The following is an 18,345-nucleotide window of genomic DNA, read 5'->3' on the forward strand; positions in this document are numbered from 1 at the left end:
AGCCTATTGAAAAGAAAATACTGTAATTTTTACATATCGTAATAGAATCAATCACTATTTTCACAGTCGCAAAAAAGCTGCTATTTTCACTAAGAGTATCAGTTATCAGCTATCAGTATTTGCGCTAAGTGTAAATAGCCGCTGCCATATTTTTAACGAATTAAACAGAAAATCGCAGAAATTATATTGGCCCATCATTAGTGATACAAAGTAAAAGCAAGAAAGTTGAGGGGCATTGACTTCAGCAAGTGAGACTGACCTACGTTAAAGGGTTAGTTCACCATAAATGAAAATTAGCCCATGATTTACTCACCCTCAAGCCATCCTAGGTTTATATGACATTCTTCTTTCAGACGAATTCAATCAGAGTTATATTAATAAATGTCCTTGCTAATCCAAGCTTTATTATGGCTATGAATGGGAGCCCACAATTTGAAGCCCAAAAACGTGCATCCATCCATCATAAATGCACTCCACGCGGCTCTGAGGGGTTAATAAAGGTCTTCTGAAGCAAAGCGAAAAATATCCATATTTAACATGTTATAAAGTAAAATATCCGGATTAACGAACCGAACCAAGGGAGAAAACACAAACGCTCCCTTAATATAACTCTGATTGTATTCTTCTGAACAAAGAATGTCATATACACCTAGGATGGCTTGAGGGCGAGTAAATCATGGGGTAATTATAATTTTTGGGTGAACAATCCCTTTAAATTATTGGCTAGAATTGTTTTTATTCATCACCATGTAAATGATGTATGGAAATGAGCTGTTTTTTTTCAGTTGGTTCCTTCTTTGTTGTTGTCTTACAACACAGCCATGCTAAGTAAGTCTGTTTTCTTGGAGTAACCTGGTGTCAAGTGTCTTGCTGAAGGGGACAGTGGTGATGGATCACTCGTTGCAGAGTTTGAATGTTCAATCTGTGGGTTACCAAACCAATGGGCAATGTTTGGGAAACCTGTCTGAGAACAGTTACCATTTTTGAAATTCCATTTGGTGACACTAGTGGAGCAGAAAAGGTGGCTTTAACGCCAGGCTACTCCAAGGATCTAAAACTGTGGTAAAAATGACCAGCAGCCATGACATGAAAAACCTCAATTAAACTCTATATAGACGCAGCTCTTCATACTCACCTTGAAGTGCTGCAGCTGTTTGGTGGCTTGCGGGTCGTGGTGTGGGTCATCGGTGTCTTGCGTACTGCTCTCACATGGTTGTGTATCTGGTCTGAGATTCAGATTGAAGATGAAGAGCTCGGTTTCTCTCAGCCAGCTCTTTAACTCCTTTATCCGGCTCTCCAGCTGGGTCACCATCCTATTGGTGTCTGGAGACAGAAGTTCACGCTGACTCCGCTGGCCCACACTGGGCTCCACATGCTCCGCCAGGGTTTTCTGATTGGACACAAACAGAGGTGTCACACAAGAGTCCATAAACACAGCTAGTTAAATTTTCTTTGTGTTTTTTTTGTTTTGTTATGTAACCCTCATTATTGTCTATTATTGTTCATTACTGTTTATATCTTTGAATGTGTTATTGTTGCATATATAAAAAAAAGAAACAAACATGACCGGATAGCTCAATTTACCATATTTTATACACCCATTTTACTGTAGTAACATTGTATTATAAATAAAATGAATAATAAAAAAGTAAATAATTTTTTTTTTTTTTTTAATTAAATACAACTATAAAACTAAAAATAACAATTAAATATTAAACACAATAAAAATGAAATAAAATAAAGGACTACAAAATAAAAATAATAAAATAAAGATAGTAAAATAAAAAATAATTGATTACAACTATTTTTTTAAAGTGTGTTTAGGAAACTATATTTTATTTGTAAATATCATTTATTTTATTGTGTTTAACTCACGGTTTCACTGACCATTTCATGATTTTATATGGTCTTTCCAAAAATACCACATTTAAACTATGGTAACAATGCAAAAACTATGGTAAATATTCATAAATGTCCACTAAACACAAAGGCAAAATTCATTCAGACATCAGGCTAGGACAACTTAAATATACTGCTTTATACACGAAGAGCGATTAACTCATATTATTTGGGTTTAATTAAGAAGCGAGATGTGGTGATGACTGCCGTATCCACACCGCTGCTGTACGCCTGAAGTGTCTGATAACAGACTGTTTCATCTGATGAGTCTGAAGGGGTTAAAATCTCATCGCACAAAGTGGCATTTTAGAGCAACATTCAAATGTTTGTTGAATAGCAAACAATCAGCCGCAAAAACACACCAATGATTTTAGAAATGGGCTCCGCTGAACAATTTTCCCCGACTGACAGCAAGAGAAGCGAGAACCATGCTGAGCTGAGTCTGCCTGTGCGTTTGTGTGTGTGAGTGTGTTTGTGTGTATTCCCACCTGCCTGGCAATCGCACTTTTTAGAGATAGGTTGAACCTTGTATACCGAGATGGCAATTGCAAACACAATACACACCATTATCCAATTAATACACACACTGGCTGCTGTAATTGTCTTTCCTTTATGTGTGCCGTGCGTTGGGAAGCTGGAATGGAAACAGATGTGATTATGACGCAGCAATGAAGTGGCTATTTCAGCATCCGGCAACAATTAAGTTCTCAGGGTTTGGCTGCACACATCCGGTCTGCATCTCCAGCCACGGCCAGCCTTTATTAACACATCTGTGTTCCTCTCCTGTCAGCACAGTGTTAATAGCAAAGGAAATGGACGGCTCAACTCAGTGACAAGGGACATTTTAGCTTTAATGTGAAAATGGGTTCTTCTGGCCGAAAACAAATGTCAAAATCAGATCTCATAGTGATTTTATGAGACCTTAGTGGTCATAGAGTGTGAAAAACTGCTGTTTTTAAAATTAAATGACTTACTCCCCATCTGAAACTACTTTCCTTTTCGGCTGACATCACCAATCCCTCTTACTTTTTTAACCCCTCCAACCACCTGACATAAAGACACACTTTTAACCATGAAATTGAACAAAATTGATAGTAAGATATTACACGGTCACAAAAAGATTTCTATTTCAAATAAATGCTGTTCTTTTGAACTTTCTATTCATCAAAGAATCCGGAAAAATCTACCACGGTTTCTACAAACAACATAAGCAGCAAAAACGTCTTATTTTTCAACATTGATAATAATAGGGAATATTTCATGAGCAGCAAATCATCATATTAAAATGATTTCTGAAGGAGCATGTGATAATGAAGCCTGGAGTGATGATGCTGAAAATGTATATTTAGCAATAATATTTCACTATTTTCATCAAATAAATTCAGCCTTAATGAGCATTAGAAACTCGTCTTTGGGGTCTTGCCGACCCAAAACTTTTAGTGAACATTTTGTTCCTCCTGGTTTAACTTGAAAATACATTATATTTTAGAATGATTAAAATGGGTTGCAAATGCCATTTCATGTTTCACTACACCATTTTAGACAATATTCCCACACATTTTAAGAGGTGATGTACTGTAAGAAAAATAGGATTTTTCATGCTTATTTAAATTGCTTATTGAATTACTTAAGAAACAAATGGATTATGTAGACATTCTAACATCATAAAATAAATTCTGGAAATGTATGGGGGAAAAAAACGATTTGGACATAACTACCCACATTTACATATTAATGCCCACATTCTGTATTCAGCACTTACCCGTCCTAATGAATGACATCACAATACAAATGTACATATAAATGTTGTATACAGTAACAAAAACTTTATTTTCTGTGGGTCACAGAGAGGATGAGACATGTCAATAAAAGAGCTATAAAAGTATGGAATATGACATATTTAATTCAATCCAGCCCCAAAAGTTCAGTTTCATGGACAGAGAGGAGAATCTCGCTACTGCCACTGTTTATTCCTCTCTCTCCTTTTATTTCCCTGTCCTTTCCACTCATCTGAATACAGATGATTTGACGGGCATCAATGGAATCCAGATACAGCCATTGTTTTCTCTGAGTAACAAATGTCTCTGTGGGAGGTGAAGTCAATGCCCTTGGAGGGTCACACGGCAAAAAAACAGGAATTTATTGCCACTTTATTTTGTTCGGGAACAGTTTGCAATCATAAATTCTTCATAAGCAGAATACTTCAGAGAATGGTCTGTCTTCATAAATATATACGACAGGGGACATCAATTTCATTTAATTCACAATTTGTGTCAGCACAGCAGATGCCAATGGCTGACTTGATAGGCTTGTTTAATATGCAATTGAGACGGCATAATGCGCGGTGCAGGGAGCAGCGCCGCTCAGATTGAACTCTCCGCACCGCTGACGGTTTATTCCTGTCGCACACGCCCTAACGAGACGCCACTCATTGCGGAGACGCGTCGCGCACGCTCACGCCAGTCAGAAAGTTTGCAGTGGCCAAGCGGTGGTGAATATTCCTTTTCTGGATTATTCTAATTAACGCTTGATTGCGACAGGGAGGGAAGATGTGAGTTGTTTGACACTTTGAAACTCTCCGAAAAAATTCATGTTTCAGATCAAAGGCTGTTATGCTAATCTTAAGGAGCATTGCAGATGCATATCCACGTGGGTGTTTGTGTTTACTCTTTATTAGTGAAGATAAATTATTTAGCATTATACCACTGTGAAGAGCTGTATAACTTTACCTTTACAGAAATTGTCAAACTTGTGGTTACCCTGCTGAAAAATGCTGCTAAAACTAGATTCTGATGGTAGAAGCTGGTCATCTATGAACTGGCTTACGTAGGTGGTTGAGCCAGTTAGAGCTGGTAAACCACCTTGGTTAAGTTTATGGGAACTGGCAGTGTTCTAAACACATTGAAGTGGTCGACCACTATAGGCTGGGTTCCTGCATGGCAATACTGTATATGCAATATGTTGTTAAATAATGCGATATTCGATATGCGATACGATATTGCTTTTTTATTGTGTAAAATTTATTTTAATTATATTTTAAAATATTTAAAAACTGAGAATGATATCATTTATGTGTTTCACATTATTCCAGCTACATTTTCTTAGACTTTTCACAACATTTTAAAGTAGCATATTCAAATCATGCAGATATCGCATGCCATTGCGATATGTACATTTGCGATATACATTGGGGAGAACAAGTATTTGATACACTACCGATTTTGCAGGTTTGCCCACTTACAAAGCATGTAGAAGTTTTTTATCATAGGTACTCTTCAACTGTGGATAGGCCACTCCAGGACCTTGAGATGCTTCTTACGGAGTCAATCCTTAGTTGCCCTGGCTGTGTGTTTTGGGTCGTTGTCATGCTGGGAGACCCAGCCACGACCCATCTTCAATGCTCTTACTGAGGGAAGGAGGTTGTTGGCCAAGATCTCGCGATACATGGCCCCATCCATCCTCCCCTAAATACGGTGCAGTCGTCCGGTCCCCTTTGCAGAAAAACACCCCCAAAGAATGATGTTTCCACCTCCATGCTTCACGGTTGGGATAGTGTTCTTGGGGTTGTACTCATCCTTCTTCTTTCTCCAAACACAGTGAGTGAAGTTAAGAACAAAAAGCTGTATTTTTGTCTCATCAGACCACATGACCTTCTCCCATTCCTCCTCTGGATCATCCAGATGGTCATTGGCAAACTTCAGACGGGCCTGGACATGCGCTGGTTTGAGCAGGGGGACCTTGCATGCGCTGCAGGATTTTAATTCATGACCGTCATCTTGAACTTCTTCCATTTTCTAATAATTAAGCCAACAGTTGTTGCCTTCTCACCAAGCTGCTTGCCTATTGTTCTGTAGCCCATCCCAGCCTTGTGCAGGTCTACAATTTTATCCCTGATGTCCTTACACAGCTCTCTGGTCTTGGCCATTGTGGAGAGGTTGGAGTCTGTTTGTTTGATTGAGTGTGTGGACAGGTGTCTTTTATACAGGTAACAAGTTCAAACAGGTGCAGTTAATACAGGTAATGAATGGAGAACAGGAGGGCTTCTTAAAGAAAAACTAACAGGAATTCTTACTGGTTGGTAGGTGATTAAATACTTATGTCATGCAATAAAATGCAATGTACATACAATGTGATTTTATTGATTTTTGTTTTAGATTCTGTCTCTCAAAGTTGAAGTATACCTATGATAAAAATTACAGACCTCTACATGCTTTGTAAGTAGGAAAACCAGCAAAATCGACAGTCTATCAAATTCTTGTTCTCCCCACTGTATATCGGGCAACCCTAATGAAAATATACTACTGTTAAAAAGTTTGAGCAGTGCCGGGCCTCCCTATATACAAAGTAAGCAAGTTGCGTAGGGCCTACGAACCACTAGGAGGTCCCCTTGCCCTAAAAAATTATTTAATGATAGGGATGTGATTAATAGAATTTTAGTTTCGGTTCTGATTTTGGCTTCCAGCGATTATGAAAACATAATGTCGCATTCCATTCCTTTCCCTTAAAGTGATGTGCAGTCTGCCTTCCTAGGTAACATCCAAATCAGTCATGTAACATGACTGTCGTAATATACGGTCTCCTGCCGGATGTGCTCTATACAAAAAACAAAACAAAAAAGAGTTAAAAGCATATTGAGCAGCGAAAGAGACACTGTTCCTCAGGCGGCTTTCTGTGCACGCGCTCTGAGAGGGAGCAAAACACTGACTACTAAGTATAGGCTACTTTGGGCTTCGGGCATGAGTTTACAAAGACAAATAGCCAGTCTTAAAGGGATAGTTCACCCAAAGAGGAAAAGTCTGTCATCATTTACTCATTCTCATGTTGTACCAAACCTGTTTGAATTTCTTTCTTCTGCTGACCACAAAGATATTTTGAAGAATGTCAGTAACCAAACAGTTGATGGGCTCACATTGACTTCCATAGTATTTTTCTCCATACTATATAAGGTAATGGTGCCCATCAACGGTTTAGTTACTGACATTCTTCAAAATATCTTATTTTATGCTCAACCGAAGAAAGAAATGCATACAGGTTTGGAAGATCTTAAGGGTGAGTAAGTAGCCACGTTTACATGCGCACTTTTTTGTCATTCCGATTAAAATCATTCCGATTGAAAGATTCGGTGGACTGTTTACATGAGACGTTATCTAAACCGATCTGGTATTTACATGTGCTGATGGTTTCAATCGGGATCATTTTGTGACATGCGCACACAGTTTGTCTGCCGCATCAGATTCGTAACGTTAGTATCGTGGATCAATAGTTCTGTGTTGGTAGTATTTATATTTATTTATTTTTCTGTGGGCGGACATGCAGCAGTTTAAACTAATTTATGTCCTATACAATGGCTATTTCAACAGCTGTGAATGATGAATGCGGAATCAACATTAATTCAATTCATTTATTTTGAAAAACACAAAATTAACTATAAAATGCACCCAAATTATTAATAAAAACATAGGATGTACGGTGAAACATGAATGAAAGCATTCAAGACGTGCTCCGCATACTAGTAGTACTAAACGCATAGATATTTCAGATGATTAAGGAAAGATACCATAATCACAAAGGTATAAATATTAACAAAAGTAATTAAAGTAAACTGTGGGTAATGTTACTTAACCAATTTGAAGCAGGTGTTGAACTTTATTTTTATATCTAACTTATGAGAAACAAAATGTCGACACATCCTCTCCAGCAGCTTGAATGTTCCCCGTTGCAATGGCAACTCAACGGCCCCCAGGACTTATACAGTTTTATAAAAGCTATTCATTATTTGTTGTAAAGTGTAAGAAAAATCAGAAAAATTAATTCTTCTGTCAGGCGCAGTTGAAGCCTAGGGCAAACGCTGTCAAGATGAGATGGTGTAGCCAGGCTACGTCTGTGTCATTATTCCAACATCATGTTCATAACATGTTACGAAATAAAAAGTTTAATACCTCAGAAAAATTTACTTTCCTCTCTTGTCAACATTAGCCTGGTGTGAGCGCGGCACACACTCTTCAGTTGTGGAGAAAAGACTCTTCAGTCACAGAAAGACGTGCACTCAAAGTAATCGGATCAGGTCGTTTACATGGTGGAATTTTTCGTTTGATCGGTTCATGAAAAGGTTTATCCCACTCCTCTCAAACCAATTACAGTTTCAATCGGTTTGGCCATTTTTATTCTGAATGAGGTGTTTATATGGAGCATTTTCATTCGGATTGGACTTTTAAACCGATTACAGTGATCCATGTAAACGCACCGAATGATGATAGAATTTCATTTTTGGGTGAACTATTCCTTTAAGTGAACGGAAACAGTAATGAAATGCTTGTCAGCATATTAGATCTGTGCATTTGGTCTTAAAGTGACAGCTGCCTAATAAACCTGCTGTCTGTCACTTAATGTTAATCAAAAAACAAAAGAAAATGAGAGAATCATTCACTGCTCTTCCCTGAATAACTTTAATGACTCACTGTTGTTTGTTGAGAGTGTAACTGTTCTAAAAGAACAATTTAAGGGGTTGGGGCAACCCTCTACAATGCGACTAAATCTTCACTCTGGGCGACTAAATAATATCTATCATTAGCCATTGGCTAATAAATTCTTAGATTTTACTCGCCAGTATGTGTGAGATGCTAAGTATACGTTTAGCATAGATATATTTTCACGCGCTGAACACTGAACGCTTGATAGTTACGCTCTCCGTCACGCGATCTGTACGATTTCAATTCAGCTCAATGGATGCGAGCGTACCTGTATTTGACGTACCGTAAACTCTAGTGTGAACTCTGCTGAGAGCGTGTTTCTCACACACGCGCAAAGAGAGAGTGCAAGAGTCTTACATACAACGCAAAATCGACGCGCTACATGTAAACGATTTTCTTTTTTGCATTTTCCTGTCAAAATACCAGAGTTAATTTAGAATTATTCAGCTTTTAAGAATAAGTAGAAGATATGCCATTATTCCAGTAATGGGCGGAACTAATGCGCAAACATCAATCTCATCTTTTACCGTCTCTGTTTTGATTTCAGCAAATCAGTTTGAGCGAATGCTGACAGCGTGATTAATATTAATGAACACAGCAGCTCATCAACCCTTAGTGCATTGTCTATTATTATTAGTAGTATTTTATATATATATATATATATATATACACAAAGTTTTACTTAGGGCCACCAGAAGTCTACTGAGTTTGCCGATTTTTTATGTTTTTGAAAAGTCTCACGGAAGCTGCATTTATTTAATCAAAAATACAGTAAAATGTATTGATCCTGTGTCACATGATCCTTCAGAAATCATTCTAATATGCTGATTTGCCGCTCAAGAAACATTTCTTATTATTATCAATGTAGTGCTGCTTCATAATCGTTGTGGAAACCGTGATACAATTTTGTTCAGAATTCTTTGATGAACAGAAAATAACAGAATTTATTTGAAATAGAAATCTTTTGTAACATTATAAATGTTTTTACTGTCCCTTTTGATCAATTCAAATACATACTTGCTGAATAAAAGTAGCAATTTCCTTAAAAAAAATCTTACTGACCCCAAACCCTTGAACAGCAGTCTAAACTACAAATGCAAGTAACTTTGGATAAAATTGTTTGATAAATGAGATGCATTATATCCAGCAAGAAAGTACAAGTAAACAGCTTAAAAATAGAATAAACGGTAACATATCTAGGTATAAACATTGCAGAGAAATTTTGATCAAGGTTCTAAAAAAGCCTTAGAAAACAGGGTAACTTTGAAATGTCAATTTGAAGCTAAGGAAGCATTCAAACAAATGTGTTTTAAGATGAATTTACGCAGCAGTTTTATTCTGATTCTGACTTTTTCTTGCATTCTCAGCTCCAAATCTTCCCTACCTGCCTGCTTCCCTCTCATCTCAGCAGGGCGCACTGGATCAAGGCGAGATCAGTCTCACAGGTGTGACACTCACCTGTGTCAGAGCAGCACTGACTTTGAGAGCCGACTGTTCAGGAAGCACTTTCTTTCCATAAAGGAACCCCTGACTGATGTGACGCTCTGTGTTTTTAACAGCGATTTCCCAAACAGGACTCTAAAGTTTCGTAACTCTCCTTTGTTGCAGTTGAAACACATGGCATGTTCATACAGTAGGCGGAACAGAGAGAGACCAACCTCCAGTTGATCCCATTTGCTCCTGAGGGCCGTCAGCCGCTGGTCAAAGTCAGCAGGAAGTTCAGTGCCGCTCCTCTTCAGAGATTCAGACCAGCCCAGAAGCTGCGTCTTCTTGGGAAGCCACATGGACATCTCCACACTGTTCCCCTATAGAAACACACACAGCAGTCAGAGGGTGAGAGAAGCACAGTTATCATTCAAGAATGGGATTTTGCGTTTTTATTACAATTCAAATGAAGCGAAGACATGAGATGGAGATGTAAAGTGTTTTCTCCACCCTTTGAATGGTTGATAAGCCTACAATTCAAAAGTTTGTGGTTAAGATTTTTAAAATGATCAAGGTTGCATTTATAAATACAGTAAAACAGTACTATTGTAGATATTAAGAATTACGGAGCCCCACATGACATAAGATATACATCGTGGTCACAACGGATTTCTTCCCTGGTTTTACTAAATCGTGGCCACGTTGCAATAATTTGTTCCCCTGTTTTAAAAAGCAAAACGAGGGAACAAATTAGTTTAAAGTGGCCATAATTTACTAAAACGAGGAAACAAATGAACAAGTTGTGGAAACAAATTCTTAATTCGTGGTGACGATTTACTAAAAACCAGAGAACGAATTCTGAATTTGTTGGAATGGGTTCTTAATTCGTGGACACATACATACATATATATATATATATATATATATATATATATATATATATATATACACATATACATATATATATATATACATATATATATATATATATATATATATATATATATATATATATATATACATATATATATATATATATATATATATATATATATATATACACACACACACACACACACACACACACACACACACACACACACACACACACACACACACACACACACACACACACACACACACACACACACACACACACACACACACACACACACACACACACACACACACACACACACACACACAGCATGTCCAGATGTCGTGTGGGGTTCCATAAAAAATAAAAATATATATTTAATTTCTTTTAATGCAATTTATTTCTGTGGTGCAAATCTGTATTTTCAGCACCATTACTGCAGTCTTCAGTGTCATGTGATCCTTCAGAAATCATTCTAATATTATGATTTGATGCTCAAGAAACATTTCTTATTATTATCAATGTTCAAAACAGTTGTGCTTTGGAAAAAGTAATACATTTTTTCAGGATTTTTTGATGAATATAAAGTTCAAAGGAACAGCATTTATTTGAAATAAAAATCATTTGTAACGTTAAATGTCTTTAATGTCACTTTTGATCAGTTAAATGCATCCTTGCTGAATACCCCAAACTTTTTAACTTTAATATATTTTGTAAATCAAATTCACTCAAATGTATGATTTTTTTAAAATAATATACCATCAAAAATACCGTCCCCTATTTTAATTAAGCATTTAAATAAATAGTGAAAAAATATGAAACAATTTCTATTTAAAAACAAACAAGTTGTAAAAATATTGAACAAATATTTTAAATATAGGTTAAAAACAATGAGTAACAAATGTCACAAATGAGTAAAATGTCGTTCCAGTATTAGTACATACATAGAACAGTGTTGCGACCCCTCCCCCCTGTCTGCTCAGCCTTAATATTTACATAATAAATCTAATTTAATCTGCTGTTTTGGTCATAGATCTGTTATTTCACATCCAAATAACACATTGTAGGAAAGAAGTAAAATGTTGACTTTTTTATACCTCTTTATCTTTCTTTTCTTCTCAATCCTTCACATGTTTACACACAGACGTACATCTTCTTATATGTTACTTCAGGAGAATAGTGGTCACGTGTGATAGTGATTTCTAATTGGTTAACTGACTGTGTTAGGTCACTTGCTGACACTAGTTGAGCAGAATTGTCACATTTCTGTTCGAATGCTGGACTAACATACAGTAAAAGATGAAAGTGATGCTATTCGACACCTTATTTCAGTTAATTTCTCTCTTCCTCCCTCTCTCTATCTCTGTCTCTCCCCCATTTCATTTTCTGCATCAATAGCTACTTGATTCTAGTTTTCGGTTGTCATTTATCATTATGGCGGATGCGCATTTAAATATTTAAATGTGCTGTTTTTCCCCCCTTTCCTCGCTGTCATCCGGCCAGCGTTCATTTTTCACTGTCGTTTGTTTTGATGGAGATGGTATCACACATCCTTTTAAATCATTCATCCCTTTCAGTTTTTAATAGTGGCCGCCAAACTAAAGACGCTCCGCTTTAAAGTAAAGGGGATTACACAATTTGTTTGTTGACAGCAGATATTGATTTTAAGTCCTTTCATTGGTTTAAAAAATGGCAGGTTATTGATGGAGAACGCAGACTGAGGGAAAGATAGCCTGAGTAATTAGAATGCCAGAGCGATGGGAAGTTGAAGCATCATGCTAACCTTAGCTACGTGCATGGATGACTTTTGGCCCTTGAGTCACTTTCCCCGTTGCAACCTAGATAGGGTGATTTGCATACTTAACCCAAGGAGCTCGAGCTTGAAAACTTTATAGTCAACTGTGTAATTGTCGGTATAAGGAAAACATATTCTAGGGCCAAAGATGCCATTGAGGTGGAGGTGTGACGGAAATACATGATCCTGGCATTGCTCCGTTAACCCTGATGAGCACAGCTAAAAAAACAGGTTATCAGTGCACAACAGGACACACTTACAAACTCATCATAGCACAGCACATTAGAAATAAACTACTTTTTTCTGAAGCAAATCATACCAAATACACAATCCAGTTTAAGGTTTATGGTAACTTTTTGGTTTCTTTTTAAAATATGAAATATTTATATATATATATATATATATATATTACAATTTGTAAATAATTTATTAAATATGCAATGTGGCGATTAATTAATCTAATAAATCGCGAAGTAATCGCACATCAAATTTGGCTGAGAAATTACCCCCAAAAGATAATTTAATGTCATTATTGTGTTAAATGAGAAAAGCATCAAATAGACAAAAAGTTGCTTTAGAATTTTTTTTTTTTAATTCAACATAGAATTCATCACGCATAAATTTTTAGGCTTTAATGGCCATGAGGGTGAGTAAATGATGACAACATGTTCATTTTGGGGAGAATTATACATTTAATTGGTTTTTTATTAATATGGAAAAAAAAAATGTTTTGTGTGCAGTCAAATCGATTAATCACGATTAATCGCATCCAAAATAAAAGTTTGTGTTTACATAATGTGTGTGTACTTTGTATAATTATTATGTATATATAAATACACACACACACACACACGCATGTATACATTTAAGAATTTTTATATACAATATAAATTTTATATATTTATATATATATATATATATATATATATATATATATATATATATATTATATATATATATATATATATATATATATATATATATACATACATACATGTACGTGTGCGTTATTAAATATACATAAAAATTATAAACAGTACACACACACATATTATGATAACACAAAATTGTATTTTGGATGCGATTAATCGATTTGACAGCACAATTTTTTTTTTTTATGAACTGATACTCTAAATAAGAAACTAAAACTGCCAGTAGGTGGCAGTAAATGTCTAAATGAATAAGTAATTGAGTCATTCCTTCATTCGATTCGTAAATGGGTGCTTCCTCGTTTCCTCGCTTCTCCGTCCTCCAGCCCATGATCTGGAAACCGATAGAACTCAGCCATCTTAAAGGACATCTCAATTCTCTAATTGCACCGCGAGCAGGCGAGGAGCGAGGAAGCTTCGTGAGGAGTCATGAGCGAGGACACAGGGGTATCCTTCCCTCGCATCCTAAGGCGGTGGAGCGAAGACGCGAGGAAAGGAAGAAATGAGAAGCACCCAATGGCTCTCTTTATGAATAGGCCATTGGATCACCCGACTGATTCGCTCAACTCAGATTCATTCAGAAACTAAACACAGTTGTGTATTGCTCGGAGACTCTGGCTTTATTTGTAATACTTTCGTTGGCAAAATTGGCAATATTAACTTCTTATTTATTGAACTGTTGTATAAAATCAATATCACATTTGCACTTGTGCTATTCGGGACCAAAAAAAAACTGCGCTTGTGTGATATTGCTTAACTATATAATATAGAAATATGAGACAAAAACTCTAACAGCATTCTATATGTTTCATCACACAGTGAGCTGTTGCTCTGCTTCATGTTCATAACCAATCACCTTTATGAAATTATGCTAACCCTTTACAGTAAGGGTTAATTTGTTAACAGCAATATTAATGTTTTACTGTATTTCTGATGAAAAAATTAAGCCTTGGTGAGCATAAGAGAATTCTTTCAACAGAAAATGTTTTAATGTTTCCAAACTTTTGACAGGTACTATATATAATATTTTTTATATAATATGATATATTATATTGACAGGTACTATGCATATTATTCACAGTAAAATAGACTATAATTATGTGAATATAACTTGTTGACTTGTTTATTTTTGACAAACATCTTTAAAATGTAGTCAATATTTCGAGACTGCATCGCAAACAGTGCAAGATGAGTAACCAGCCAAAGGTGAATAGAGATAGGGGTCACTAGCCCAAAATATGACATCTCAGGACACCCCTTGAGAACACGTGATTGAAACAGGTAGCTTTACAAACAGTCTTTAAATCTTAGAGCACTTTTAATAACTGCAATAGTGAGCAAAGATGGCCGCAAAATAGATGAAATTTCAACAAGCCCTTGTGCGTTTAATTTATTTCACATATTAATGAACGTGAGTCTGGAAATGTCAGCAAAAATGCAGTCACACATGAACACACTTAATGCGGTTTCGCAGATTCATCTTATCCATTAAATTAAAGTTTGTTCAGGCTCTGTAACTTGTTGAGACAACAGAAGTAAGACTCCATGAACTGAGGCGGAGATGGGGCGTATTCAAATCATTTTATGCTAACGTTCACACGTCAGGAGCCAGGCGGCAAAATGAGAATTCACAGGACACTCTCGGCCTCCCAACGGGCCCTCATCTCAATGACGGTCTGCACTGTCTCTAAATCAAAAGGGAAGTAATGACATCTTTCTTTTGCCCTGAAATGCGAAAAAAGTCCATTTTGGGCTTCTGCGATTATCAACCGAAGCTGCCGTATTAGATGTTTAGCACGAAGGAAAGGGAATCCATTTGAGGAAAAACTGAATATGCATCAGTCACATGAAAACCTACACTAGGAGCTGCTGAGTTACAAATTGACTCAGAGGTACAAAATATGGAATTTGATATGCTTTCGTGATATAGAGCTGAATGAAGCTGGGAAAACTGATAATTACTTAATCAGTTTGAGGCCTTTTCATATCTTGCCAGCATCCTTGATGTCTGTAATTCGCTCTAGACGGCTGCTCGGGGAGGGAGGCGCAGAGGAAGCAGTCGAGAGGGGAGGAAGTGCAGAAGAGGCCCATTGATGGAAACTCAGTGCAGCTGAGGGGCGCGAGCCAAGCTCTCAAAGATGTGTGAGCGCCGGGTTTGAAAGACCAGGAAGTAAAAAGCTACATATTTACTTTAAAAGGAGGAGAAAACGCACAGCCTCCATTTGGATGTGATTCCTTACTGTTCATGCAAAATAGACGCTGCTTTTCCTCCTTCGTGAAAAATCACTTTGCGCTGAAAAAAAAGGGGGGGGGGGGGTAATTCTGTTCAAACCGACCGGGAACAAAAGTCCTTGAAACACTGTTAATTGTCACCATGGTGACTAGAAGAATAAGCCATTTTACAGCTGGTATAGAAGGCTCGTATTGAGTCAAGCGCTTTTTTTTTTTTTTTCACCCGGCTCTCTTCGCTTTGGTTAAGAACAAGGTGGGCAGTCACTATGGGGTCAGCGAGGGACCCAGGAGAGTTTCCACCAGCCTTTCCAGACCTCAGCTGGCAGGAGGTTCCTTCAGGGATGGACGGGGGACCAAATACACTTCACATTGTCAAAATGCATCGAGTGGCAACAAATTGCACAGACAATGCCATCGTTCACAACGACAAGAAAAGGTTGAGCAAAGGGGGAAAAAAAATGTTAGTTACAAAACCGCATAGACCTCGGCCCATGGGACTCGCTTTCTCGCAGACATAATAGCATACAATCTGCACAACAATATGGAGCATAAAACAACTCTCAATATTCACTCTCCTCCCCTTCTAGCTAAAGATGATGCATTACGCAGGTTTCTAAAGTGATAATGAGGGATTCAAAAGATCCAATGAACAAAGAAAAGCCTGGTCAGCCCAACTGATGCCGCACAAGTGCTAAGACACAGCAGAAAAGGCCTTTAGCCCTGGAGATTTATACAGAAAGAGATCTGGACAGACTTTATGGGCTCTACTTATGGGATTCGTGTTTTGTTTGAATCTCACAAAGCAAAGTCCAGGTCATATTTCAGCCCATATATAATACTAAATACATATATAATACTAAATAATTAAATATCGAGCAAAGTCCAGGTCATATTTCAGCCCATATATAATACTAAATACATATATAATACAGAGTCCAGGTCATATTTCAGCACATATATAATACTAAATATTAAATTATATAAAAAAATAAATATTATAATTTATATTATTTAAATTATAAATTGTATTCTTCTCTATTTTGGATTTGGGGTGAAAATCTGACATTTGTTTATTATTATATTATATTATATTATATATAACATTTATTACAATAAATGTATACAATCAAAATAAACAAACAATATTATTTATAATATATTTATTGTATTATAAATAATATTATTTGTTTATTTTGATTGTACACATTTATTTTAGAGAAGAGTAAGATTTATATATATATATATATATATATATATATATATATATATATATATATATATATATATATATATATATATATAATATACAATTTAATATTTTGTATTATATATGTGCTGAAATATGACCTGGACTCTGTATTATATATGTATTTAGTATTAATATTTTGTATTATATATGGGCTGAAATATGACCTGGACTTTGCTCAATATTTAATTATTTAGTATTAAATATGTATTTAGTATTAAAATAAATGTATACAATCAAAATAAACAAATAATATTATTTATAATACAATAAAATATCATTCATTATATATGAAAGAATATGTATTTGAGACTTTTTCATTGTGAAACATACAATTAACCACATTTTCCTAAAATAATCTCTTTTCCCATGTTGTGTGTAATAATACATCCTATGTACATGATTTTTTATATATTTTAAATACTTCACTAATTTACTTTGCAATCTGAAAAATGTATAATAATTTTTTTGCTTACTTAATTAAAAAAATCTATACAATTAAAAAAAACTTTAAATGGGAACAAAAAGGCTTCATTTATTTATTAATTTATGTGAATATATAAAAATCTTATTCTTCTCTATTTGGATTTGGGGTGAAACTCTGACATTTGTTTATATTCACTCGCAACTTATGATTCATATCATCAAACTGCGGCCATCACTGCTACCTCCGATCAGCTGGAAGTTTATGGTCTAGATGTGTTGTTCTTTTTCAGCCTCCCCTTCTGTCCCCTCATAAGGATTGGTAGTGACCCCCATAGGAAGCCCATGCCTAATGCCTTTGAATGGCGAACAAAGGCACTATTTATCCAGGGCCCGGGGTCTGGAGCTCAGCTGTGAGTTCTGGGAGGAGGGGTTCTCATGGAAAGATACTCACACCCCATCCCTCTCTAACACTGAGCGTGGCATTTTTCTTCACTAGACAAACATAGGAAACAATGCAATCAGCCAAGAACTCTGGGCTTTAAGAGCCGAGAGAGGCCTAAGATCTGTTCAGCTCTGCTCAGCCTGGCTGTAATCTAAAGTGATGGTGCCAGAATTCATAGAGCTACTGCTGCTCACAGCACAGGAAACTTACTGCTCAGAGATGCCCTTTCAGAGCTCCATAGACTTAAAGGGCAAGATCGCCCAAAAATCAAAGGCCTGTCATCATTTACTCGCCCTCATGTTGTTCCAAACCCTTTAGAAAATGAGACGTTTTGCAGAATGTCCGAGCACTGTTTCCATACAATGAACGCAGAAGATTTTGACAGTAGATCTCAAAAAGAAAATAAAAGCACCATAAATGTCCATATGACTTTATGCTATATTCCACATCTTCCGAAGCCAAATGATAGTTTTATGTTAGAAACAGACTGCAATTTAAGACATTATTCACTGATAATCTTCCTCTGTTTTTGATGGTGCTTTTTGTTCTTTTGAGAATTACTCTCCACTTTCAATATATGGAAAACAGTGTACAGGAAAAAACA

The 18,345-nt window shown here is 36.3% G+C and overlaps 1 protein-coding gene across 2 annotated transcripts in view; it reads right to left on the bottom strand.

Annotated features, from left to right (window-relative positions):
* The window catches only part of akap6 (A kinase (PRKA) anchor protein 6), a gene marked incomplete at its 5' end in the record, with an annotated part of 161,965 nt that overhangs the window by 27,997 nt on the left and 115,623 nt on the right, over positions 1 to 18,345 (bottom strand). For both annotated transcript variants that reach the window (XM_079833639.1, XM_079833638.1), the window contains 2 exons: positions 1,136 to 1,390; positions 10,028 to 10,174. In XM_079833639.1, coding sequence (XP_079689765.1) covers positions 1,136 to 1,390; positions 10,028 to 10,174 — 402 coding nt within the window. The remainder of the gene's footprint in view (positions 1 to 1,135; positions 1,391 to 10,027; positions 10,175 to 18,345) is intronic.

This window comes from Gobio gobio (assembly GCF_949357685.1).
Source record: "Gobio gobio genome assembly, chromosome: 13".
In the NCBI taxonomy this organism is placed as follows: Eukaryota; Metazoa; Chordata; class Actinopteri; order Cypriniformes; family Gobionidae; genus Gobio; species Gobio gobio.